This window comes from Homalodisca vitripennis, chromosome 1 (assembly GCF_021130785.1).
Source record: "Homalodisca vitripennis isolate AUS2020 chromosome 1, UT_GWSS_2.1, whole genome shotgun sequence".
NCBI lineage: Eukaryota > Metazoa > Arthropoda > Insecta > Hemiptera > Cicadellidae > Homalodisca > Homalodisca vitripennis.
This window is the reverse complement of record NC_060207.1, coordinates 122,713,665-122,739,715: the sequence shown is the minus strand read 5'-3', so window position 1 is coordinate 122,739,715 and position 26,051 is coordinate 122,713,665. Positions and strand designations below refer to the sequence as shown.

The 26,051-nt window shown below is 36.4% G+C and overlaps 1 protein-coding gene across 3 annotated transcripts in view; it reads left to right on the top strand.

Moving 5' to 3' along the window:
• The window catches only part of LOC124370620 (nuclear pore complex protein Nup107), a 75,286-nt gene that overhangs the window by 41,916 nt on the left and 7,319 nt on the right, over positions 1-26,051 (top strand). For all 3 annotated transcript variants that reach the window (XM_046828911.1, XM_046828923.1, XM_046828917.1), the window contains exons 12-14: positions 1,093-1,294; positions 4,396-4,530; positions 7,818-7,994. In XM_046828911.1, the coding sequence (XP_046684867.1) occupies positions 1,093-1,294; positions 4,396-4,530; positions 7,818-7,994 (514 nt within the window). The remainder of the gene's footprint in view (positions 1-1,092; positions 1,295-4,395; positions 4,531-7,817; positions 7,995-26,051) is intronic.

Below are 26,051 nucleotides of genomic sequence, written 5' to 3'. Positions count from 1 at the left end.
GTTTACTAAATAATGTACAGAATTCAAGCTAAAACTTCTTATTGGATAACATACTGTATGTGGCCTAACCCTAATGTTGAATTTACCCTGCACCCCTTCATCCTTCAAATGCTGTCTGCCATCCAAAAATATCACTAGTGATTACAGAAGTCATCTTCCAGTGGACATTCTGTTGCATGGAGAAACTTGCTAGCATTTCCGTATACTAATTTGGACTGTGGGACTATATAGAATATGTTGTTTATCAGTTGTCTGGTCTTTTTTAATTGTTTGTTGTGGAAATGATTACAACAGAGACAGGTATTGTTTACAAAATTAAAGTTGTGAGTTTTTATTATAACTTAAGTTTATAATATATTGTTTCTTCATGATAACAAATCATATTAATAGTTTTCAGAATCAAATTTGCAACCTTAGTGTCTATTAGGAATTTGTGTTTGTGTTATAGAAAATGCATTATCCTATATACCATGGTGATTTTGGAAATTGCAGGCTGATTTTCTTGTTTGGTTATTTCTTAATAATTCAGTCAAATAATTATGTATGTTGATGGATTGTCTGCAGCAGGAAAAAAAGTTTTTGCAGAAGCTGACAGAAAGAAGTAGGATGCAATTTGGAAAAAAGACTTATAACCTGTCAAGTTTGAATTTAAAAGTCCCTTTGGGAATACTGATTTCATACTTTATCATTTTAGATTGGCTCATCATTAAAATATTTGTCTGGTGTTTTAATTAAGGATTACAATTTTTGCTCCCTTCAAATGCAAAAGATAAATTCTCCTAGGTTGGTATATACGAGATTTTTCCAAAAAATATCCAACCTTCCTATGCAATTATTACGAGACTGACCATTATCCCAGATCGGTTATGGGGTTGGAGCGAGCACCATTTCGAGTCTGCCACCAGAATTTGCTGTATTCTGCTCAGTCGGTGGGGCACATTGCTTTGTATGTTGTTACATGTGCTTTCACTACATTTAACTAAGATTGAACATCTTGAGGTGAAGGAGGACTGGTGAAAAATCTCTAGAGTGATTGGTGCTTTACTCGCTCCACGATTGGAACCTAATGTAATGATGACCTTGTTTTTACAGTAATGAGGAGAGTGCAGAGCGCATGCTGCCACTGGAGCTAAGTGGGGAGGTAACGGAGGAGGACCGACGCAAAATCTCAGCCCTTGAGTGGGTGGTACTTTACCCCTCTCAACGAGCGGAAGCTATTTGGCAGACCAATGCTCTCATTCGCACCTTCTTGGCTCTTGGCAAGATTCAGGCAGCTCGCCTTGCCTTTAACCAGGTCAGTTCATTATTGTGTAGCAGTTATAAAAGAATTAAAGTGAATTTTAAAGTGTAAAGAACCTAATACAACATTCTTACAATTGATTTTTAATTGTTCTAAGGAGCTGAATTGAATCAGTCAGTATTAAATAAACTCATACAATGGGGTATCTGGCAGAGCGTAACAAAACAGTTATTGCACAAACATAACTGCCCTTTGCTTGGCTACAAAGTCAATAGTTCTTCCCTCTACCAAGAGAAAATTACAGACCAAATTTCAAATCTCTATGACCCCTCTGCACAGATATCCTGATAGTTTTCGCACAAACAGACGGACAATTAGACTGCTCTGCCCTGTGACCTTTTGACCCCAAAAATAATACGGTTCTTCCTTGGACCAAAAGAGAACCCTATACACCAAGTTTTTGTTTTGTTTTGTTTTGTTTCTCCTTTATTACATGAACATAAAGTACAGTAATAGTGTCGTACAAAATTCAAAATGTCATACAAGTAAAAATGGTCACATATTTTATGTCATTCAATATTAGTGCAGTTCTTTCTCAGCTTGGCGTTGTCAGGAACTCTTCAAGGGTGTATATTGGTCTTTTCACTAGGTAGTCTTGAAGTCCTTTCTTGAGTCGATTTCCTGATAGGTTTCTGATGTTTTCTGGGAGCATATTTTTGAGTTTTCTACCAATGTATGATGGTTTTTTACCAAAAAGAGTAGTGCGGTGTTGAGGCAATAGTATGTATCTGGAAGCATTACGGGTATGGTAGGTGTGGATGTCACTGTTGGTTTGGAGGTTTAGTCTGTCAACATGTATGATTGTTTCAAGTATGTAGAGAGCCGTTACTGTAAGTATACCCAGAGATTTAAGTCTTTAGGACCTTTCTATCAAGAGTGTTTGCCCAAGTGGATTGACGGACAACAGTATGATTTTAGGAAGGCTCGGTCAGATCCTATTTAATAATCAAAGTAGTGAAGAAATTGACTTCTAATTGAAAGTTCAGTTCAAATAAGTTCAAAATAGTTGTGAAATTAAAGACAAAGTTGATTTTGGAGTAAACACAGTGTTAAAGCCCGTTGTTGATGAACTTTTTGCAGAGCAATTGAGAACCCTCAAATAACGCAACTAGAGAAACTACATTATTTAATGAAAAAAAGCACAGGTTGAAAAATTTTTGATTTGAGGTTTAATGCAAAATTTTTCCGCACTCTAGAAATGTATCTTAACACATTGACTGGGAAATTTTGCCTATAAGGGTCACTGGATACTGAAAAAACTGAGCCGTCTTGCATTCCTAGGCAACGCGTTGTGCCGGCGATCCCGCCGTACAGCGCGCTAGACTCCTTCGGCTCGCTGGCGATCCACCCGCACTGAACGTGTTAATAAATAAACATTGATGTTTTTAAGCTTAAACGTAAATACCCAGGTTACAGCTTCTTCAAGATGAAGTTTAGTCTAAATCAATTTTTATAGGTCAGCAGTTGTAAGGTTAGGAGTCAAAATACGGGAAGACATATAAAAATGTTTTGTTTATTCTGATTTAAATTCCAAACAAGTTTTAATCTTACAGAATCTGTATAATAAAGAATTTGCATTGCTCTCAGTCAGAGCGACAAATAAAATTAGAAATGGCTTTATTGCTCTTCAACGAGAGAAATAATAACCACTGCCAATTTTGGCTCACCAATGTCTGTAACCGGATGTTACTTTTGGGATATTCTATTCAGCAAAACTGACAATTTTTGTATATATATACAGTTGGAGGAAATTAGCTGTGCTCGTGCAGCCCTAATACTACCCTTTCAAAAAACGAACGCTATCTGTGTGGCGGGTTGCGTTTACGTGCTAGCCGCTGAGATGAAGGCGCAAGAATCTCTTAACGACTTTAAAGTCACGATTTCGATTTGCCGATTATTATTCACACATACGTTATTTTCAAAAACACGTTAAACAACAATATAACAACTGAAAAACAAGGATAAGTCCTATTATTGTTATTATTTAGTATTCTCTTATTATTTAATTTATAATCACTTCAATAATATTTAATTAATTTAAATTAAATATTAGAATATAATTTTCTAATAACAAATGTTACTTACAATGATTGTTTTTTCATTGGAGTTCTTCAATTCCACTCAAGTTGTCCTCCTCTTCTGGGTCACTGTCACTGCTGTCTGTATCCGAACCAACTGATATAATAAGTTAATACCCACCTAAAACTTTTCTCACAACCCTGGAAATATATTTCGTCCCTTAGCGCCTCCCTCAAAAGTTTTGCAGTCGGTATTCAATGTTCTTCAACATGGAAATTGTCAACTATTCTACGTCGTTCACGGTTTTTGTTTGGTGTAATAAAACTTGCCTCACACATGTTACTAACCTTCAACTTGTTAAGTTAACTGTTTATTTTAGTCACAACTCGCTCTGACACTCCAGTTGCTGCAGCAGTTCTTTGGCGAGCCTTTGACAACGGAATTTTAACAGTTTGATGGTCTGCCTCTTCCTTCATAAATGTATAAACATTACTCACAATTTCGCGAGCCTGACTATGAATAGGCTTTTGACTTTAACTCAACAGACATTATCGGTAAAAGCGAAGCACAAGCTACACTCAGCACTGTCACAAAACAGACTGATTGTGGCGAGTGCGATGAGTTATTTGGGCCAATACGATTCCTGAAAGGAGGGTTTTAACCGTGAGTCAAAGGAAATGTTTTCGGGACGCAGCGCATAATGCTACCCCGCCACCCCTCCCGCCCATCACCACACACTCCAGGTCACGCGCACAGCTAAAGTCCTCGAACTGTATATATATATTCATATTTGCATCTTACATCATGATATATATCTTTGCTCTTTGGTAATGTTCATTGTCTACAAACAAATACATGGACACATTTTCTCAACTAGATGATTAATTTTTTACTACTTGTAGTAATAATCATGCCATTTAAAAATGAATTGTTAAATATTCGGAAAATGTCTGGTTATTGCAGAACTAAATGTGTCTCAGATTGACTGTATCTTAATTGCGAGTTATTAATGTTTACCAAGCATTTTAATTTGAGAAAAGAACTTACTGAAGGAAACTGTGTGCTTGTTTGTCCAGATTCCCCCTGATTCTGTCAGTGAGGTGATGTCGCAATACCAGGTGGACGACGAGACTGCTTCCGTTTACTCAGCTTTCCTGCCCACAAGAGTGAATGCTGCCATCCAGGAGTACTTCTCCCACAAGGCTTATCTGGTAAGTTTCTTTTCTGTTTTATTTTTTTCAAATCTTGACTTAAGAAATCATGATTTTAATTGTTTGGTATTCTATAACATGTCTTTTTTTAGTTAATACTTGTCTAGAATACAAATGAGTTACTGAACAAATGAGCAGTAGCTCCAGCTGAACACACAATGGGGAAATGTGGTCGTAAGATTAGCTAGATACAATAGAGTAGGTATGCTCTTTCAGGCTTATTGTATTGACGATGATTGTTGTGTAAAAATGTTTTTATTTGTTGTTCCATTAGGTCTTGCCTCCTTTTAAGGAGTAATATCTCTGTATTAACCACAAGGATTGTGGTGCTAATGGAGAGGTACTTTCTCTTGAGGTTTGAGTGGAAGTGTTTTTCATTGGTTTTTGATTGTCTCCATCTTCCACCTTATTCTTCTGAAAAATCAGAATAGTCTCTACATTTTTCTTAGGTTTGATTCAGTAGCTTATTATGATTTTATATTGCTCTTCAAACATGGTGGCACCATACACAAGAAGTTACCAAGTAATTTGTACATTCTATATTGTTTTATACTCAAAGTTGTTTTCTTTGTACATAATTTAAAACTTTTGAGAAATAAGATATTTTTTCATAAGACTTCTAAGTAAAAAATGTAAACTTTTTAAAAGATGTCACAATTTGGTTTGTTTTAGTTTTTGATACAAACATTTATTTTAATACAACAATGTTACAATTAAAATGGTTGATAAACAATGGCATTTTATGGAACTAAATTTGGCGTGATTCCAAAGAAATGGTATTGCCAGATCTTTCAATGTGTATTTTAGAGAACTTTTGCTATATAATGGCACCAAGTGAGCTTTAAATTCGAATGTCTTTATGATAATAACATGTATTGCATTGCAAAAGTCAGAGATACAAGTCATTTTGACATGCTCACCGCAGTTTTCTCCATGCAAACATACAAAAATGTACACTCTCTCGCCAATATTTATTTATTTGTTTCCTATTTTGGGTAACAACACTTTTACTATACTACTTAATTTTTAATTCTATTTGCAATCATAAATGTCACAATAAAACTTTGTTATGATTTCCATTCTAAGCTGTACTTAATTTTACAATAATCCATATTAAAGTAATTCTATTATCATCAAAATCATATAACTATTTAAATACACAGTAAAAGCAAGAACAACAAACATGTAATAAAATTGATAATCTATTGTTTAGCAAAACAATTTAAAAACAGTTTTACTTACTCTTATTCTATGGCAATTGATACCAAAGATGATATTTGCCCTCATCAACTAGCAAAACCCCTCTATACTTGGTCCTTCCAGCGCTTCTTGGGTCTTCAATGGGGTCTCCTTTCTGCTTAATTTCTTTTCACGACATTTGGGGATTTGAAAATTTCTCTTCCTGGTTTTATTTCATCCTCCATATGCCACCTTCTCTGGTGAGTCCAAATATTTTGTGATTTTCTGGAGATTTGGCTATTGGTGAGTTGAAGTTTGGTCTAAAAAGAACCTAATCATTATTTCATTAGTGTTTTCATTATTTATTATAAATAGTACGAGGGCTGTTTTTTAAGTAAGGGCCGTTATTTTTAAAAAAATTAGCAACAATTATTTTTTTCAAAATACATTTATTTTCAGAATCTACATACTTTCTTTTATTTTTCTACATAGTTGCCTTGTTTGTTAAGGCACTTATCATATCTTAAAACTAAGTTTTGAAATCCCTCTTCAAAGAAATTTGCCGCCTGCTCTGACAACCAGGAGTTCACGGCCGTCTTGACTTCTTCGTCGTCATTGTAGCGCTTCCCGCCAAGATGATTTTTCAAGTACCGAAAAAGGTGGAAATCGCTCGGAGCAAGGTCGGGGCTGTACGGCGGATGATTCAAAACTTCCCAGCCAAAAGAGTCGATCATTTCCTGTGTCCGAGCAGCGGTGTGAGGCCTTGCATTGTCGTGAAGGAGCAGAATTCCCTTTGTCAGCATGCCGCGTCTTTTGTTCTGAATGGCGCGTCGGAGACTGGCCAGGGTTTGCGCAGTAGGCTTCTGAGTTAATCGTCATTCCTCGCGGCATAAAGTCCACTAGCAAAACACCGTGCCTGTCCCAGAACACAGTTGCCATAACTTTGCGCCGCGACAGCGTTTGCTTGGCTTTGACTTTGACTGGAGATGTTGTGTGCCGCCATTCCAAGGACTGTTGCTTTGATTCAGGAGTGATATGGGATACCCATGTTTCATCTCCTGTGACAATTCGACTCAACATGTCGTCTCCTTCCTCGTCGTAGCGGGTCAAGAAAGTCAAAGAACTGCTTAATCTCTTTTTTTTGTGATCCTCAGTGAGGAGTTTGGGTACCCATCTTGAGCACAATTTTTTAAAGTTTAGGTTTTCTGACACAATTTTGTACAGTACTGACCTGGACACTTGAGGAAATTCCATAGAGAGAGTGGTTATTGTGAACCGTCGGTCCTCATGAATTTTTGCGTCAACTGCAGTAACCAAATGTCCCGCCGTGATCACAGATGGCCGGCCTGAGCGATCTTCATCGTGGACATTTTCGCAGCCATCTTTAAATTCTCGGACCCATTTCCGCACTTTACCTTCACTCATTGCCTTGGCACCATACACCTCACAAAGCTGACGGTGAATGTCAGCAGCCGACATGTTTCTTGCAGTCAAAAATCGTATCACTGACCGAATCTCACACGCGGCGGGTGATTCGATAATCTTAAACATTTTAAAGATCCACAGTAATGCATACAGGTTAGCTACAGAGCTGCAACTGACATGAAGTTGTTCGCTAGGAATGCCGGAAGGCGGGGCGCACGCTCGTTACGGCAGGAACGCGAACTACTACCGTGTACGGGAGAACGGCCCTTACTTAAAAAACAGCCCTCGTATAACGTGTTTGATATTAGTTTAAGCCTTACTTTATTGTTAAAATGTAAAATATTAATAATATAATTAAAACTAATCTTTACCAAAACTAGAATAAATGACTTAAATGTAATAAACAAAAATTATCATCTCATATATTGTGATAGTGTTAAGTTAAAACTATCTTTAAAAGTATTCCACAGGAATAAGTAATTAAGTGGATTAAAAATGCTGGAAGTTTGTTATAGAAATGTAATTCTATATATAGTAGACTTTAAAAACAGTTTTAATTATGAATCGAATAAAAATGTTTTTTGTCTAGTTTTATTCTTGTTTTTAGTTGAAATTATCAAAGCAGTAAGTGATTCTTGTATAATTACAATTATAATCTTTTCGACTTTGATGGCTTTATATAGGACGCACAGGAAGGATTTGCTGACTGGTTTGAAGATTATCACCATGCACGACCTACAGAACCACCAACACCTGGGCCTGGTGCCACCTTTACGGAGAGAGTAGCTCACGACCACCGGCTTGCTGCGTACCACAAGGAATTGGACAGATGGCGAGCAGCTATGGAACATCAGACCAAGGTGAGACGTTTCTGCATCATTCTGATGAGGGTGTGCTAATAGTCTGAATATTAAATTTGGTGGTTGTGTAGCCTCCAAGCCTTTAAGAGACTTTGTGTTTTACAGTAGAGAAGCTTTGGATCGTGTGGAGATGGGGGGAAGTGAGAGTTGTAGGGAGCGATTTCCGTTACATGGATCCCTGATTTTGTTTTGATTTTTAATCTCTCACACTTAGATTTTTGTATTCAAGGAGAAAAAGCATACTATTGGCACTATAATATATATACTAATATATATTAAGTTACAATAATATATAAGAGCAATCATGCCTGACACGTAAAAAAAGCAATAATAAAAATACTCTACAGAAGAACATATTTATTTAGTCTTCCAAATTTATATGTTTTTGTTTCAAAGTTATCACCTCAGTTCTTATACACTGTTGACATTGTGCCACTTTTCAACCATGAATGTCATGCCATTTTTACTGAGCTTCTTGCAGTGCGGCACCTCAGATTTGATGACCTTGTGATTATTTGTTAATTTCTCTCCTTTTTAGTGGAATCTTGAGTTCAGTAAAGCCAGAACTCACAAGGAACCAAATCTCAACTATATGGTGTGGTTTGGGTACAGTTGTGATGCCCCACCAAATACGATAACAGGGTTTGATAACAGACATGATGTTGCATTTTAGTGTGGTATGAGCAGGTGCGGCACTCATCTGTAAACATGAGTTGCATGGCCATATCGTTGTTCTTAATTGAAGAAAATACACTGCAAATTGAAATGTCTGGACTGTGGATTGACATGACTAAGAGTTCTCTAATGGTGTCATTCATTGATCTTCATGAAATAGCTAGCGCTGTATCCTGTAGAACCTAACCTTGGTTCGAGACATTGAAAGTCGCCCCTCACGTGGGTTTTTGGTGATGCTTTCTCTATCATCCTTGAAAGCTTTATATAACTTGTAGAAAGTCACTTGGTTTCTAAAATCTTCACCATACACTTTCATTAATAATATATATATATATATATATATATATATATATATATATATATATATATATATATATATAAATGTCTTTTTGGCTCTACTCTAGTTTCAAAACAATTTTCACATTAATTTTCATTCCTATGAACAGTTCTGGTAATTGACAAGTTTAAATGAACTATTTTCAAAAATCCCTTTTATTCTTACAGTCCAAAGCTATTTAATTCCATTTTAAGTAACGATGATAATTCTAACATGTTAACCTTTTTAAAGGTAATGGTTTAAACACCGCCTGATCAGGAAGACTTACTATAATTTGAATAAGCTCTTTAACTTTTTATGGGAGTCAAATTATATTATTATGACATGTTTACATCAGTGCTGTATAAACACTTTTCTTTTGGCCTTTGTAGTTAATTTGTGAAGTTGTACAAATAAGTCCTCTATAACACTTTTGGACGTCCCTCTATAACATTTATGGATGTTTATCTTATTAACAGGTTGACTGCCATGAGTATCATATATGATACTCAGCGCCCAAGGCCTGACTGCCAAGGAGATTTTCAGGTTCCATCCCGTGGGGCCACAAAATGTTTTTTCTTCAAAAGAATAATTCTACCTGTAAATACTATTTTAATATAAATAAGTGTTACCCACAATCATTTTGAAGTAAAATTGTTTAAATTATCGTGAGTATCAATTTTGATACTCATGGCCTCAACTTGTAACTTTTTGTAACTGAAAATTTAGGGTAAGAAAACACAAATTTTAGGTGTTATAACTTTTAGATGTTAGCTTTTAGTGGCTAAATAAAACAAAGAATCAGTGAAATAAAAGGAAACCCAAACACAATTTGTTGGTATAAAACTTAATCAACTGTTTTTAGCTTTATATTTTTACTTTGTGAACTAAGAAAAAACAGTCTTTACAAAAGTATACATCACACACTGCACACTTTGTAAAAACTTGTTTAGCCGATCTTTGAGCTGTATTGTAGTCCATAGTAGGGTCTGGTTTCATCGTCTTTTTACCTCCTTTACCTGAAACTTCTGTCATTTTATCGCCGTGCTTTGTTGATAGCATGAGCACATCCCTCTTATCTTTCCACTTGAGTACAGTTATGTTACTTTCATTTTTCAGGGCTATTACCTGTCCTTTTTTAGGTTGGCCTTTACAACATCCTTCGGATTGTCTTTTCTTGCTTTGTTTAGGGTGCCTACTAAGTGCGTGCTTCTTTTACCTAGCTCTTCAGCCAATGGTACGATGGTATACCAGTTGTCGGTGTATACCGTCCTTCCAAAGTCAAGATATGGTTCTACAACCTCAAGAACAACTTTAGCAGCTAGACTTTACTCTTTGATCTTCCTTCCCAGCATATATTTTGTATGTCAAGCAATAGCTACCTTCAGAACACAGATTAAAAATTTTAATGCCATATTTATGGCATTTATTTTTCAAATACTGTTTAAATATCAAGCGACCAAGGAAAGGGACCATTGATTCGTCCACACAAACTTTTTCAGTAGGTATCAAAGCTCTTTTGAATTTGTCATTCATCACTAAAAGTAATCTTTAAATTTTGTTGTCACTGTCATAGTCTAAAGAACCATTATTTGTTTTTAAACTTTAATTTAAAATGTTTAAAATATATTCATCGTCAAGTTTATTAGCCATGGTTAATCAATACACACCACAACAGTAATGAAACTTTAACCCTAGAACTGTTAATCGACATAATTATGTCGGTTAATGCCGCTTTTGTGGTGTTAACCGTCAACATTTTGTCGATCAAACATTCCCTCGTATAATTAATTACTTTTTATAATATACTCCGGTAACGTATCGATATAATTCATGCACCATTGGATTCGGGAAGAAAAATGCAAAGGAACAGATGAGTTTTATTCCTCTTTGTATTATGGTTATGACGTAGCAAGCTTGTTATTTTGAACGTAAAAGAAAACGCGACGCCGTTTGTTGTGACCGCCATATTGCCGCTGCCGTTCTGTATCACTTTCGTGCCGAGCTGTGGATATTTGTAAGTTTTAATAGTTTTACGCGTGTTTTAGTGTCGTATTTAATGTGTAGTGTGTTGTTTGATGTCGTAGTAGTGTAAACAAATATATTGTAGAATAAATCAATTTCTATTTACTGAAATATGTTTGAGAAATTACCGGCTTTGTGTAGGCTATGGCAAAATGACTTGGCTAAAATTCATTTCACATAGTTTGTTATTGTTTTCACTTACTAAACGTTATTTATATCACTCTTTTAGCTCTGTAGTAACTATTTATTTTTGGTAAATAGATAGTTTTCACAATAAAATATATATTTCCTGTAATTTCTTTGGTTATATAATATAATAACAGTTATTCTGTTTGGGTTATTCTATATTTTTTCAATATCTTTAGTTATATTTATAGTTTTCTAACTACATAATATTTCCTATTACTTATAAATCATAAATTTATAAATTTTGATATAGTACAAGCTTTAGAAACTATTTTATATTTTGCTGAATGAAAATTTTTCGCAAAATTTTTGAATAATGGCAAAATTTAACTTTTTTTACTTTTCAAAAAATAATTTATGGTAATTATGGTCGTAATTTTGACGACTCACATATATTTTTTTTATATAAGGCCTTAAACATGTTTTTTAATTATATAAATATTCCTGTGTTGGTTTACAACTCTTAAAGCTTTGATGAAAAAATTTTGAAAGGTTTATCATTGCCACATCCTGTGAAAAAAAAATTCATTTCGTACCTAGATTTGACAAACATTTTCAAAATACAGGGTTTGAAAAAAAAAATGTTGTATACAAGAAAATTGTTATATTGAATTAAACACACATTTATATCAAAATATACAAGTTGGAGACTACTTTATTGGTATTGGAAACATTTTTACATTTGTATTTATTGTTTAGGTAGATTGATAAACATTAGGTTTTCAGTTCATTGGGTACTTATTTGTCACAGTCTAAGCAGCATACGGCCCGGTGCTGTCCACATATTGGATGGCCGCAGTGAACACAATATGTAGTAGTCATTCTTCTGAGGGCAGCTGGACAGTAAAAACATGTTTTTCTGGCTCCTTGAGCTCTTGGGGCTTGTGGTGCTACTGCAATTCCAAGCAGCTCACAAATTTCAGTTCGAGTGTTCCTCCTCAGTTGAGGTATTTGAAGGCGCGATCTCATATGTGGTTCTGTTAGCTCCTTACACAACTGCTTCATGTAAGCTTTTCTTTGGAGTGGTTTGTTTCCCAGCCGAAGATTTTTCATGCAGTAAATCACATATGAGTTCACAAAGGCAATGTTCAATATGCCATAAAAAATGCAGAGGGGCCATCGACGGGTTTTTCTACTGCATGACATGTCTCCACACATTTTGTCTAGCGTATCAACTGCTCCTTTTGTTGAGTTGTATGTGTGGATAATTTCAGGTTTCTTTGTGTTGGAATTAAGTGTCGGACCACTGTGCATGGTAGATAAGAGTACTACTACCTTGTTTCGTTTAAGTTTGTAAGAAACCAAAGTTGTCTCTCGGTCAAAGAGAAACATCGATGACTCTACAGGCTTTTCTTTTCGATTTCCAAGCTCACTTGGGACACCTTTTCTTTTTAGACGGATTGTCCCAACAGTTGTCAATTTGAAGGGATCCTGCAACAAGTCCTCTGCCAGCTTGATGTTCGTGAACCAGTTGTCAGTGGTTACACTTCTGTTAGAGCCGTGGATGCTTGTTGTCAACTTTTTCACAAAGTAATCAGCTGCCAGCTGGTTTCCTGTGAGAGTTTTCTTTCCCAAATATGGTTCACTATCAATCATGTAGTATGTAGTGTTGTCACAGCAACATACAAGTTTGATCCCATATTTGGCGGGCTTGTTAGGAATGTACATCCTAAAAGGACATTTCCCACGAAACACAAGGAGCTGCTCATCAATCGTTACGTAGCTGCCTGGCTTATACTTTGTTCAAATAAATGCTTCCCACACATCTCGTATTGGAGCAAAAGGGTCAGTGCGTTTGCGCTCATTGCGCGTTGCTTTGTCGTCAAATCTAAGACAAAGTATTAGAAACTGAAAACGATCGCAAGTCATTACACACTTGTACCTGGAGCCACTCCATTCACTGTCGAACATCTCTCTTGCAGCAAGATGGTTGTCTTTGCTCCATGCAGAGTTTACAAGGAGTCCGACAAAAGCTTTCATTTCATCTAAGTTAGTAGGTTGAATGGTATTTATTGTAGGGTCATTGTAGTTGTTACTCACCCGCTCAATTTCTTCGTTGGTATATCTGACAACTGTATTGAACATATGTTCATCAAAAATTTCCATAAAACAAGACAAGGGTAAAATAGAGTTACGGGCATTACCAACAACCTCTCGTCTTGAGAAAACGAGGTTTCTCATTGGTGTTCGAGTATTGTTAGGCTGAGGTCGAGTGTTCCACACATGGCCATTCTTAGCTCGGATAAGTCTGGCATTGGGGATGAACAGATGTGGATCAGGCGTAGGTTGATCAGAAATTGGTTGATCAGGCATAAGTTGACCAGGCGTAGGTTGGTCAGGTGTAGGTCGTTCAGGGCTAGGCAACGTTTCGGAGTTTTTATTATGTGTGTTTGGTATAGGCCTAAGTAAGTCATCATTAGGAGGAACATCAGGAGAAGCTGAGCTACCTGCAGTAGCTGGAGAGTCAGTATTAGGTAGGTCTAGTGAATTAGTTTTAGGTACTGGGCCGTTATCAGATGATTGACGTAAAGGCAAACTTTTAGGCCTACGTCGTTTTTTACTTGTAACCGACTGAACCTCAATGTCACTATCAGACGATTCACTCACGTAAACTCGCTTCCGGTCCTGTAGTGGAGGTTGATAAGTTTCATCAGCATCCGTGTCGTCTGCGTCAGTGCTTTCCACGTCATCGGTCTCTAAAATATCTTCTTGTTCACTGCCACCATTTTCACTGTCAGGATCACTATCCTCTTCTAAATATTTCCTTATTTGTGCACTCACACGGTCATTTTCATCACCCATGGTGTATGAAAACTGATATTTACAACTTGGAAAAACTAACTACTAAAATTAACTACAAATAATTACTGCTAAAACGCGTATACTATGAAATAAAACCAATCTAACAGGATAAAAACAATCAACAACTTTCAGGGAAAAAAGTTACGTTACTACTTAAGTGTCGTCAAATTGACGAGACAGATATAAATGCGTAATGATAGAACTGACCGGTTGGCGTTCCACTCCACGACTGGTGTTGTCTACTGGCGGGAGGAAGGTACTAGGAGTGGGGGGGCGGGGGGCGCGTTATTTGTCTAGATACAGCATTTTTGGAAACGGTGAGTCGTAATTTTTACGACACATAAGTAATCTAGGGTTAAGGAATAGTATATATAATAGTTAATAATAAATATGTTTAATAATATATTAAAATTACCAATAAATAACACATGTTTTTACATTTAGATACTAACATATGTTTAGACCTGTGAGTATCACATATGATACTCAAGGCCTGTGGAACTAAACAGATGAGTATCAAAATTGATACTCATGGCAGTCAAGCTTTGGGACACAATATCAGTGTGGCAGTCAACCTGTTAATATATAAATATGCATATATTTTTGTATCTTGACTATGGATGGTTTGAAAATGTTTGTTTGAATTAGGTTTTAGTATTACAAATACATGTTTTATAATTTGCAAATAAAATATGTATATTTTAGAAGGTTATATTATTGTATAGTCTATTAAATAAAAATAGAAAGTAGAAAATATGGTTTACTTCTTAAAACATAACCATTTCCCTTAACCTCTGAAAATCCTTTTAAAATAAAGAGGTATACTTAGATTAACTTTTATGTTATTGGGTGGTATATAAAGTTGAAGAATGGCAAAAATTTGGTTTGATGATAATTTTATTGAAATCAAACTTATATATTTGAATCACTAATAAAAAGTTATTAGGATTCAAAATTGAAGAAATTTGGCTTTAATGGTTAAATACTAGTCTATAGATGATTCCACATTCATTATGCAGTTCAGGTCTCATGGTAGATAGTCATATAATATGCTGAGTTATTTTAAAGGAAATAATATTTGGTGTCTTGTTGGTCACGTCAATTGTACTTGCAAACTGTGTGAACACTGAAGTAGATTTTTCTATATTTGGTACTCAACAATCTTGATAGAGTTGGCCAAAAGTCCCACAAAACTGCATTATTTTCTCAAGAATGATCTTTAGATATAAAGTTATATGGTTTGAATAACTCTAATCACTTCTATTATGGGGTCACTTTGGTTTTTAAAATTGGAATCCATATTTCTGTCATGGGTTCATGTTCTACATAGAAAATATGAAACTTTTATAAATTCTATAATTTTGAACAATACTCTACAATCCAGTTCCAATGGAGTGTGGTCCAGGGAGTCGATGTTTTTAGGATGGTTAGTATAGCTGAAACTGCCATTGGATGGCGTGATTTATTGATGCTCTGTACTACATGGTGAACAACGAATTGAGTATAGTTACATAATTTATAAACGATTAACATGTGAAATGCGGCTGACAGACATCAGAGTAAACAGCAGCCTAACATCTAGTAAAGTTATCATTAGTCTCTCTAAGAGTTAAAAAGGTTATATTGTTGCGATGTTATTTTCGGGGCAAGCGAAAATATTCGCAACTTGCCAGATAGCCAGTCGAGCTGGGTTAGAAATTTTCAGGGTTCGAGAATTTCATACAACTATTATTTATTGTTAGGAGTCGAATCAGAGGGCCCTGCGGAAGAAATTGATACTTCCAAAATAACGTTGGGCTTACTTCATCACGTCAACTCCAATAAAATTTTGAAGACGTAAAAAAATAAAAAAATAATATTGCCCAGAAAAATAAAAATTTCTTGTTCTAGGAAAGTTATTGTTCAAGCGAGTTCGATTTTCGAAAACAACTGTATTGTTTATTAATACGTCGGTCAGTGAGGAATTACAAGTAAGCTGAGTAGTCTCCACTGATAACTTGGTCGGGGAGTTGTATACAGTAATTATTGTAAGAGCCCGGGGTTGGAATAATTAATCGGTTAAATAATGATGGTTAGTAGCAGCAAAAGACAAAATCAAAGTAAAACATAAATAGCAATGGCAAACAAAAGCAATATTCAAATAACACCAATAGCAAATATACAATCTTATAAATTACAGATTTAGCCATGCACCAATATCACAGTGCAACTACTATATACATAAAGCAAGCACTAACCATTAACAAAAAAATATTTCTACGGGATGCAAAAGCTAGATGAATTTATAATATAAAAATATACTAAGCTGTATTTATTCTGTAGGCAAGTTTATAGCTCCAAAATAAAATATCAAGTTTACTTTCTCAGGCATATAATTTTGGAAAATAAAAATACAAAGTAATCACTTATAACACATCATGCAGAATTACCCTACCATATGTAAGCTAAGATAAGGTAAATGATTTAAACCATGCAATAAGGCTACTAAGCTAAATTACTATAAATATTAGGGCTCTATGAATATCAAAGAAAAATTGAACACTCACCCTATCTCCACAGTTCACCAGAAAAATAAACTAAATAAATATTTTGATGGAGGTTATCGGGGTGAGGGTGTCAGGACGTTCGCAAAAATAAAAAGAAAGGATTGCGAGTCCCGAAATAGATAAAGGAGAAAAATAAAGATAATCACTTACAGAAATATAAATAATTAATAAAATGAAAATTAGATTGAACTTCAATAAGAAAGAAAAATATTTCCGAGTAGATTAGAGATTCGCCAAGAAATGTGATAATAATCAGACAACAGAATGATGGTCGAGAAAACTTTATACCTAATATAAAAATTTACGTCGATTGAACATAAGATTTAGTTTATGAGGACGGGGTCGGTGGGAAGAAAGTATTTATAAAAGGAAGTCGTGGGTATAGGATGCCAGTACTATCGCCGGAAAGAAAGCAGTAGTGGTAAGGCGAGTCCCGACTGTTATAATTTTTTCCGGGTAGGAGATAATTGGTAGGAAAGTTCGTAAAGGAAACTCGGGATGAGGTGTCAGATCGATCGCCAGGAAAAGAAATGCGAGATCTGAAAAATTTAGAAAGGAAAATTTTAACACAGTAATTAAAATTTAGTCGAAATGACAAAAAAAATAATCTGAGTAATTGAAATTCTAAATATAAGTTAAATTGAAGAAAAGAATAACTTTAGTAATTCAAGTTGAAAAAGTAATTAAAGTTTCAGTAAATTGAGAAAGTCAAATATATTCTATTTACATTTAATGATACCCTTAAATATCAAATAAATTATTAAGAGTATATTTAAAATCAAACAATTATCTTATCAAAATAAATCTATAACCATCAAACATTACTAATATATTTCAGATCGATTAATTTTCATAAATGACAAATAAAATATTAAATTCTGTTTCACATAAAAAAAATTTGGAAGAATTGTTGATGGCGGAGATAAAACACTTTAGTAAGGAACAGGGTCGTTGTTCCTTACCTGGTGCTGGATATCGGCGGCGGGCGTCGAGTCGTGATGTACAGTCGTTCAGCGAGCGGGGTCGGGGGAAGGGGTTGAAGTAGTCGTGGTGAGCAGCGGTCGTCGGCGTTGTCGCGGTCACTGACTGTCTCTCTGTGTCTTCAATCGGCCGTCATTATATAGGTTCGCGCGATCGCGGGGGTGGGGGAAGCCTTCTCCTCTCGCCGTGATCGGAGGGGAAGCGGCGATATCCGTGCGGGCACGGACCTGCCAGATAGCGTCTGACTCATCGTCAGTAAAATAATTATTTCGCTCCTTTTTATGATAATTCTAAAACTCAAGTCGTTATTCGTAATATAAAAAAAAATTGTCTGTTCTAATTTTTCAATTTTACTAATGAATATTTTTAATTTAAATTTAATTTTGTATGTTAAAAAAAATAACATGTTACACCCCATCTGTACTTCGGGAAACAAAAAAGACAAAAAAAAAGTTAAATGTGGTATTTGTATATAGATAAACAAAGAAGGTTACCGTAGTTTAATCTCCTCTTGTATCCGTTTTGAAAGTTTCTGAAATGAAATGAAACAAACTAAAGACTCTTTTCGTACGAAATTAATGTTTTAATCAACAAATAAAATAAAATGATAACATATTCTGGTAAGAAAATACAACTAAAAACAAATTTCAATCTGCATAACCAAAAAAAAATTATTTAACAAAACTTTACACTAAAATATATTACGGGCACAGTCTTTCACAATACATATAATTGCTAGAAAACAAAATCAGATCTCGCTTTACTAATAAAAATAAACAAAAATCGAACTCGAAAATATAAAATCTCTAAGGGAAGGATATTAGACACGCCGGGTACAGGAGAGTGGCAGTCTTACAAGGAAGAATTTGGGATAGAAAGGTGATTTGTTGTAGGAATACTAGTCTACTAAAGTAACTCTTGGCGCCAAAAAAAATAAATAAGAGCATCGGGCAGCCAAGCAATCGTACAAGAATATATATTACGGTTAGTAGAAGGGAAACTATGGGCACACTACAGGGCAACACAAGGATCTAGTGTACCTCCAAGGAAGAGTACGCCTTCAGATCCTTCGTATGGGCTCGGCATACGTCTTTTCCTTGGAGATCTCGAAGTTCGAATATATTCCATCCTATTTTTCTATATAGGATGTATGGTCCTTCAAACTTTGGTGCCAATTTTCCTGCTATATTCTCAGCCGCTGAGGAAAGTGTATGGCTGCGCCTCAAAACTTGTTGGCCTATTACAAAACTGTTATCTCTTCTTCTGAGATTATAGTAATGAGCTTGGCGAGTGTGTGCTTTTTCCATGTTTAGCTTACATTTTTCCCTTATTTTTAGCATGAAGTTCATTCGAGATTCATGTATATCGATTTCGCTAGGTTTAACAGCACCTTGAGTGGCATTCTCTAATACCTGACCGTAGATACAGTTTGGAGTTTTAAGTTCTCTGCCAAAATTGAGGATGGCCGGAGTAAATTTTGTTGATTCGCTACAACATGTATTCAACGCAAATCTAAATTCATTTAAATGTTGATCCCAACTACGATGATCATTTCGCACGAACTGAGAAATCATAGTTTTTAATACGCGGTTCGTTCGCTCTGTTGGATTACTCTGCGGACTATAAGGTGCGGTTGTTTTGTGAATTATTCCCCAATCACTTGTAAGTTTTTGGAAGATTTTCGAGAGGTACTGCGTTCCGTTATCTGTCAGTACTACTTCTGGAGCACCATATCGCATCAATATAAGGTCTTCGAACTTTTCTGCCACCTTCTTAGCAGTTGCTGATGGTAGTGCTACAATTTCTACCCATTTGGTAAAGGTATCTTGGAACACTAGGATAAATCTGTTTCCTTTACGAGATCGAGGTAAAGGTCCCATCAGATCGCTGGTTACTGTGAACCAAGGTCCTTGGGGGCGTCTGAAATGCATTTTACCCACCGGTTTACATTGTTCCACCTTGTATCTCTGGCAAGTGTCGCAGTTTTTTACATATTTTCGAATGTCGTTTCTCCATCCAGGCCAAAAGTATCTGGCGCTGATTTTCTGAATCGTTTTGTTTACACCTAAATGGCCAGCTGTTGCGCTGTCATGATTTTCTCTCAGTACATCAGATTTTAGAGAATCTTGTACGCAAAGTTTCCAATTTGTTTTTGGGTCGGTAGATGATTTATCGATTTTTCGGTATAGTTTATTTCCTCGAATGGTGTAATCTGCATATTTATTCGGACTTGCAGATACCTTCCGAAGCATTTTCGAGTGCCAGTCGGGCATAACTTCGCCTGAAGCTGTTTCTAGCCTTGGTTCCTTGGTTTTGAGCGATAGTTGCCTCCGAGAGTTATTCGAACTGTCGTTGGCGGTGCTACAACCAACGGTTGAACCGACTACAGGATCACAGCTTGACGTGTCGATCGGATACCGGGAGAGTGCGTCTGCTACTCGGTTCAGGACTCCCTTGCGGTATTGGACTTCGAAGTCATGTTGCTGTAGTTCCAGCATCCAGCGAGCAAGTCTTCCAGATGGTTTCTCCAAACTCATCAACCACTTTAAAGCTTGATGGTCAGTTATCGCAATAAACTTGTACCCTTCGAGGTACGGACGAAATTTTTGAACGGCCCATACCAGAGCTAGGCATTCTTTCTCGGTTACGGAAAATTTCTTTTCATTCTCGTGTAAAAGTCGACTCGCATATGCAATAAACTTCTCCCGCTTGCCAATAGTTTGGGTAAGCGAAGCCCCTAAACCTTCATTGGAGGCATCCACGTGGACCGTAAAAGTTTCCTTGAAGTCAGGGCAGGCTAAGACCGGTGCGGTAGAAAGTTTTGCTTTAAGGGAATTGAATGCTCGTTCTTGAGAATCTGTCCATTCCCATCTATTCCCCTTTCTTAAGAGTTTCGTCAATGGCTTAGATATGTTTGCAAAGTTTTCGATAAATCGTCTGTACCAAGACGCAAGTCCCAAGAAACTCCGTACTTGTTTTACAGTTTTAGGTGCTGGAAAATCTACAATTGATTTAACCTTTTCTGGATCCGTCTGGATTCCTCTCTCGTTTATTACGTGGCCAAGGTATTTCAACTCCTTTTTACAAAAGTTACATTTTTCCATATTTGGTAATAATCCTGCATTTCTAAGGCGTTCGAACACTTCTTTGAGAAGTTTTAAATGTTCTTCGAAAGTTCGGGATACCAGCACCAAATCGTCTAAATATGCAAAAGCGTAAGGCTCAAACTCAGGTCCTATCACTTGGTCTAGCAATCTCTGAAAGGTAGCCGGAGCAGAGTGTAAGCCAAATGGCATGACCTTGAATTGGAATAACCCTCTGCCGGGAACGGTGAAAGCCGTAATTGGTCTACTGTTAACTTCGAGAGGTACCTGCCAATAGCCATCCTTTAGGTCGATCGTGGATATATAGCAAGCATTTCTCAGTTTGTCGAGTATCGCACTTATTTGGGGAAGGGGATATGCATCCTTCTCACTGACCGCATTAACTCGCCTTAAGTCGATGCAACACCTTACTTTTCCATTCGATTTCTTAACCAGCACTAGTGGAGAGCTCCAAGGACTAGATGATGGTTCAATGATGCCTGTCTCCAGCATCTTGTCAACTTCGTTGTCAATGATCGCCTGCATTGCCGGGTTGCGATAATAATACCTCTGTTTAATGGGTGTATCAGTTTTAAGGCGAATTTTATGTTCCACTAATGTCGTGCGACCAATAAAACCATCGAACAAATTCAACTGATAATCAAGGAATTCTTTCAGTTTTTTACTTTCTACTTCTGTTAGTGTCATAACGGCATCAGTATGAATAGTCTTTGAATTATCGCATCTAGTCACTGTTTCTGCAGTACTTTCATGAGGAGTGATATCGATCAGTTTTAAAGGCATTATAACGTCCATACCCAAAATCATCGGCGTAGTTAAGCCTGGTAGAAACAGGGCGCGTACCTTAGTTCTAATATTGGCTATTTCACAGTTAAATTCGAAGGCCTGAGATATCTGGCTATTTGAGCTATCGGCCATATTAATATTAACATTTACGTTCTTAGGCCTAACGCCTAACTGTAATAGATGATGAGCTACTCTTTCCCCTATAATAGTCACCATCGATCCCGTATCAAGCAGTGCACAAAAGGTAGTTTCTTGAATCTTAATGGATACAAATGGTCTAGGATCGTTCGATTTAACTTCTGCACAGCTGCTTTTGTTAAATTCTTTTATTTGGTTGAGCCATTTGGGCCATTCGATTGAGGTGATTTGTTGCCCCAGAGTCCCGGGACACCTCTGACGCTCCGGGCTCCGGAAATGTTTCCCTGCCTGCAAGGGCACTGGACGGTTCGGATTCCTATTTTTTTACAGTTAAAACAGCGAATGGTTTTAGGGAGAGGACACTGGTGGTATTTATGCCCTTTAGTTTCGCAATTCCAACAAGTAGGAATGGTAGTCGTTGTATCTGTAGTAAGTTGCCTTGGCTGAGTAGTGTTAGTCGGGACAGTTGTAGAGGGCTCGAACCTTCGTTTATCGGTAAAAGATTTGGGTTTATCGTGATACAGTTCTGGCTTATCTATCATCTGTACTGGGTATGACTTAAAAACTCTACGTTTTGTGTCGTATGCTGTCTCAGGTACCATGGCTTGAGCCGGATTTGGAGGAGGTCGGTAACTATTCTTCTCTCGCAAATAACTTTCATAACCTTCGGCAAGATGAATTAATTCACTAATCGAGTGAAAACTTTCCCTTCTGATCGTTAATTTGTATTCAGGTCTCATGTTGGAATATAATCGGTTTAGTGTTTGGTTTACAGAGAAGCCACCACGTCGTCGAATTAGAGTCGTAAGGGCTACAATAAATTTTCGCATTGGCTCACTCTCGCCCTGAGTTCTTCGAGTTATTTCCTCATCCAAGCTACGTCGGTAATCTGGAGGAAGATACTGCTCTTAGAAGCTGATTATAAAGTCGTCATAGTTTGTCCAAAATGACTTATTATTTCGGTACCAGAAAAGAGCGTTTCCCTTAAAAAGTTCCGGTAATGCTTTTAGTAGCCGATCGGGAGGTATTTCATAAGATTCGGCAAGTTCACTGAGACGCTCAATGAAAGAGACTGGGTCTCCATCCCCATCGAATCTCAAATTCCATTTCCGAACTTGATTGCAGATATGAGAGATATCCGGATGTCTAAGTTCAGATGTAGGCCTGCTTGCCATGTTAGCGTCACTGTCCAATCCAAAATTCGGGTCACAAGGCTCATCACCTGTGAGGGATCTTGCTGTCGGCATTCTCAACGGGTAAGGTGTTGTTATGTCTTGTGTGTTTGTTGGGGCTATGGAATTTACAGATTTTTCGTGCATTAAAAGGGCTAATCGTTCCTGTACTAATCTAAAACTAGCTGTAGGAGGGAGGTTTAACATTTCTCGAATGCTAACTTCCTCATGTTGTATATGACCATCAACATGAGAGGCACTAATCGGTCCTAATGCTGAGGAAACTACATTGGTCGCGAGGTTTTGTCCGTATGACAATAATTCTGTTCTTAGTGGACGAGGTTCAGGAGGTGTTTTTCCAGACCTAAGAAAAGTTACAAATCGCTTTCGTAGTTCAGCCACATTACCATCCGGATTCAGATTAAATTTTCTTAACTCTTCCTGTAGGTCGTTCTTTTGTAGTTTATAAATCCAGCCCACACGAGGATCATTCTCCGAAGGGGAAGGAAGCATAATTTGGGGATTGGGAATAGTTGTAGGAGGGATCGGTAGGCCCATTGTAGTAGCAGTAGTACTAGTAGTAGTGGTGGCGGTACTAGTAGCAGTAGTAGTGGTAGTAACCGGTGCGACTGATGTTACGACTGTAGGAGGACTCATTTTTGGCACTGTACCACCAGAAGCCTGTGGTGTCGTAATACGAGTTGAAGTCGTAGTGGTTGTGGTTGTTTTTCGTTTGTTTGCGTCCCCTTGTCCATCATTTCCGTTTACATACATAAAGAATAAAATTTGATAAGGGCGGAGAAAGAGGTTTAGTAAGTACATCATTATTGTACGTATCGAATTCTCTTAAAAAAAAGTTATTGAAAAACTTTAACAATTTTTAGTCGTAAATTGTAAAGTATATTCACAAAAAAGTGTAAAGTAAATCGTAAAGTTCGTAAATTAACGTATATTACAGTCCCAGTTGTTCGGGCGCCACTTTGCGATGTTATTTTCGGGGCAAGCGAAAATATTCGCAACTTGCCAGATAGCCAGTCGAGCTGGGTTAGAAATTTCCAGGGTTCGAGAATTTCATACAACTATTATTTATTGTTAGGAGTCGAATCAGAGGGCCCTGCGGAAGAAATTGATACTTCCAAAATAACGTTGGGCTTACTTCATCACGTCAACTCCAATAAAATTTTGAAGACGTAAAAAAATAAAAAAATAATATTGCCCAGAAAAATAAAAATTTCTTGTTCTAGGAAAGTTATTGTTCAAGCGAGTTCGATTTTCGAAAACAACTGTATTGTTTATTAATACGTCGGTCAGTGAGGAATTACAAGTAAGCTGAGTAGTCTCCACTGATAACTTGGTCGGGGAGTCGTATACAGTAATTATTGTAAGAGCCCGGGGTTGGAATAATTAATCGGTTAAATAATGATGGTTAGTAGCAGCAAAAGACAAAATCAAAGTAAAACATAAATAGCAATGGCAAACAAAAGCAATATTCAAATAACACCAATAGCAAATATACAATCTTATAAATTACAGATTTAGCCATGCACCAATATCACAGTGCAACTACTATATACATAAAGCAAGCACTAACCATTAACAAAAAAATATTTCTACGGGATGCAAAAGCTAGATGAATTTATAATATAAAAATATACTAAGCTGTATTTATTCTGTAGGCAAGTTTATAGCTCCAAAATAAAATATCAAGTTTACTTTCTCAGGCATATAATTTTGGAAAAAAAATACAAAGTAATCACTTATAACACATCATGCAGAATTACCCTACCATATGTAAGCTAAGATAAGGTAAATGATTTAAACCATGCAATAAGGCTACTAAGCTAAATTACTATAAATATTAGGGCTCTATGAATATCAAAGAAAAATTGAACACTCACCCTATCTCCACAGTTCACCAGAAAAATAAACTAAATAAATATTTTGATGGAGGTTATCGGGGTGAGGGTGTCAGGACGTTCGCAAAAATAAAAAGAAAGGATTGCGAGTCCCGAAATAGATAAAGGAGAAAAATAAAGATAATCACTTACAAAAATATAAATAATTAATAAAATGAAAATTAGATTTAACTTCAATAAGAAAGAAAAATATTTCCGAGTAGATTAGAGATTCGCCAAGAAATGTGATAATAATCAGACAACAGAATGATGGTCGAGAAAACTTTATACCTAATATAAAAATTTACGTCGATTGAACCTAAGATTTAGTTTATGAGGACGGGGTCGGTGGGAAGAAAGTATTTATAAAAGGAAGTCGTGGGTATAGGATGCCAGTACTATCGCCGGAAAGAAAGCAGTAGTGGTAAGGCGAGTCCCGACTGTTATAATTTTTTCCGGGTAGGAGATAATTGGTAGGAAAGTTCGTAAAGGAAACTCGGGATGAGGTGTCAGATCGATCGCCAGGAAAAGAAATGCGAGATCTGAAAAATTTAGAAAGGAAAATTTTAACACAGTAATTAAAATTTAGTCGAAATGACAAAAAAAATAATCTGAGTAATTGAAATTCTAAATATAAGTTAAATTGAAGAAAAGAATAACTTTAGTAATTCAAGTTGAAAAAGTAATTAAAGTTTCAGTAAATTGAGAAAGTCAAATATATTCTATTTACATTTAATGATACCCTTAAATATCAAATAAATTATTAAGAGTATATTTAAAATCAAACAATTATCTTATCAAAATAAATCTATAACCATCAAACATTACTAATATATTTCAGATCGATTAATTTTCATAAATGACAAATAAAATATTAAATTCTGTTTCACATAAAAAAAAATTTGGAAGAATTGTTGATGGCGGAGATAAAACACTTTAGTAAGGAACAGGGTCGTTGTTCCTTACCTGGTGCTGGATATCGGCGGCGGGCGTCGAGTCGTGATGTACAGTCGTTCAGCGAGCGGGGTCGGGGGAAGGGGTTGAAGTAGTCGTGGTGAGCAGCGGTCGTCGGCGGTGTCGCGGTCACTGACTGTCTCTCTGTGTCTTCAATCGGCCGTCATTATATAGGTTCGCGCGATCGCGGGGGTGGGGGGAAGCCTTCTCCTCTCGCCGTGATCGGAGGGGAAGCGGCGATATCCGTGCGGGCACGGACCTGCCAGATAGCGTCTGACTCATCGTCAGTAAAATAATTATTTCGCTCCTTTTTATGATAATTCTAAAACTCAAGTCGTTATTCGTAATATAAAAAAAATTGTCTGTTCTAATTTTTCAATTTTACTAATGAATATTTTTAATTTAAATTTAATTTTGTATGTTAAAAAAAATAACATGTTACATTGTATTCACTTGCACATAAAATACATAGTTTTC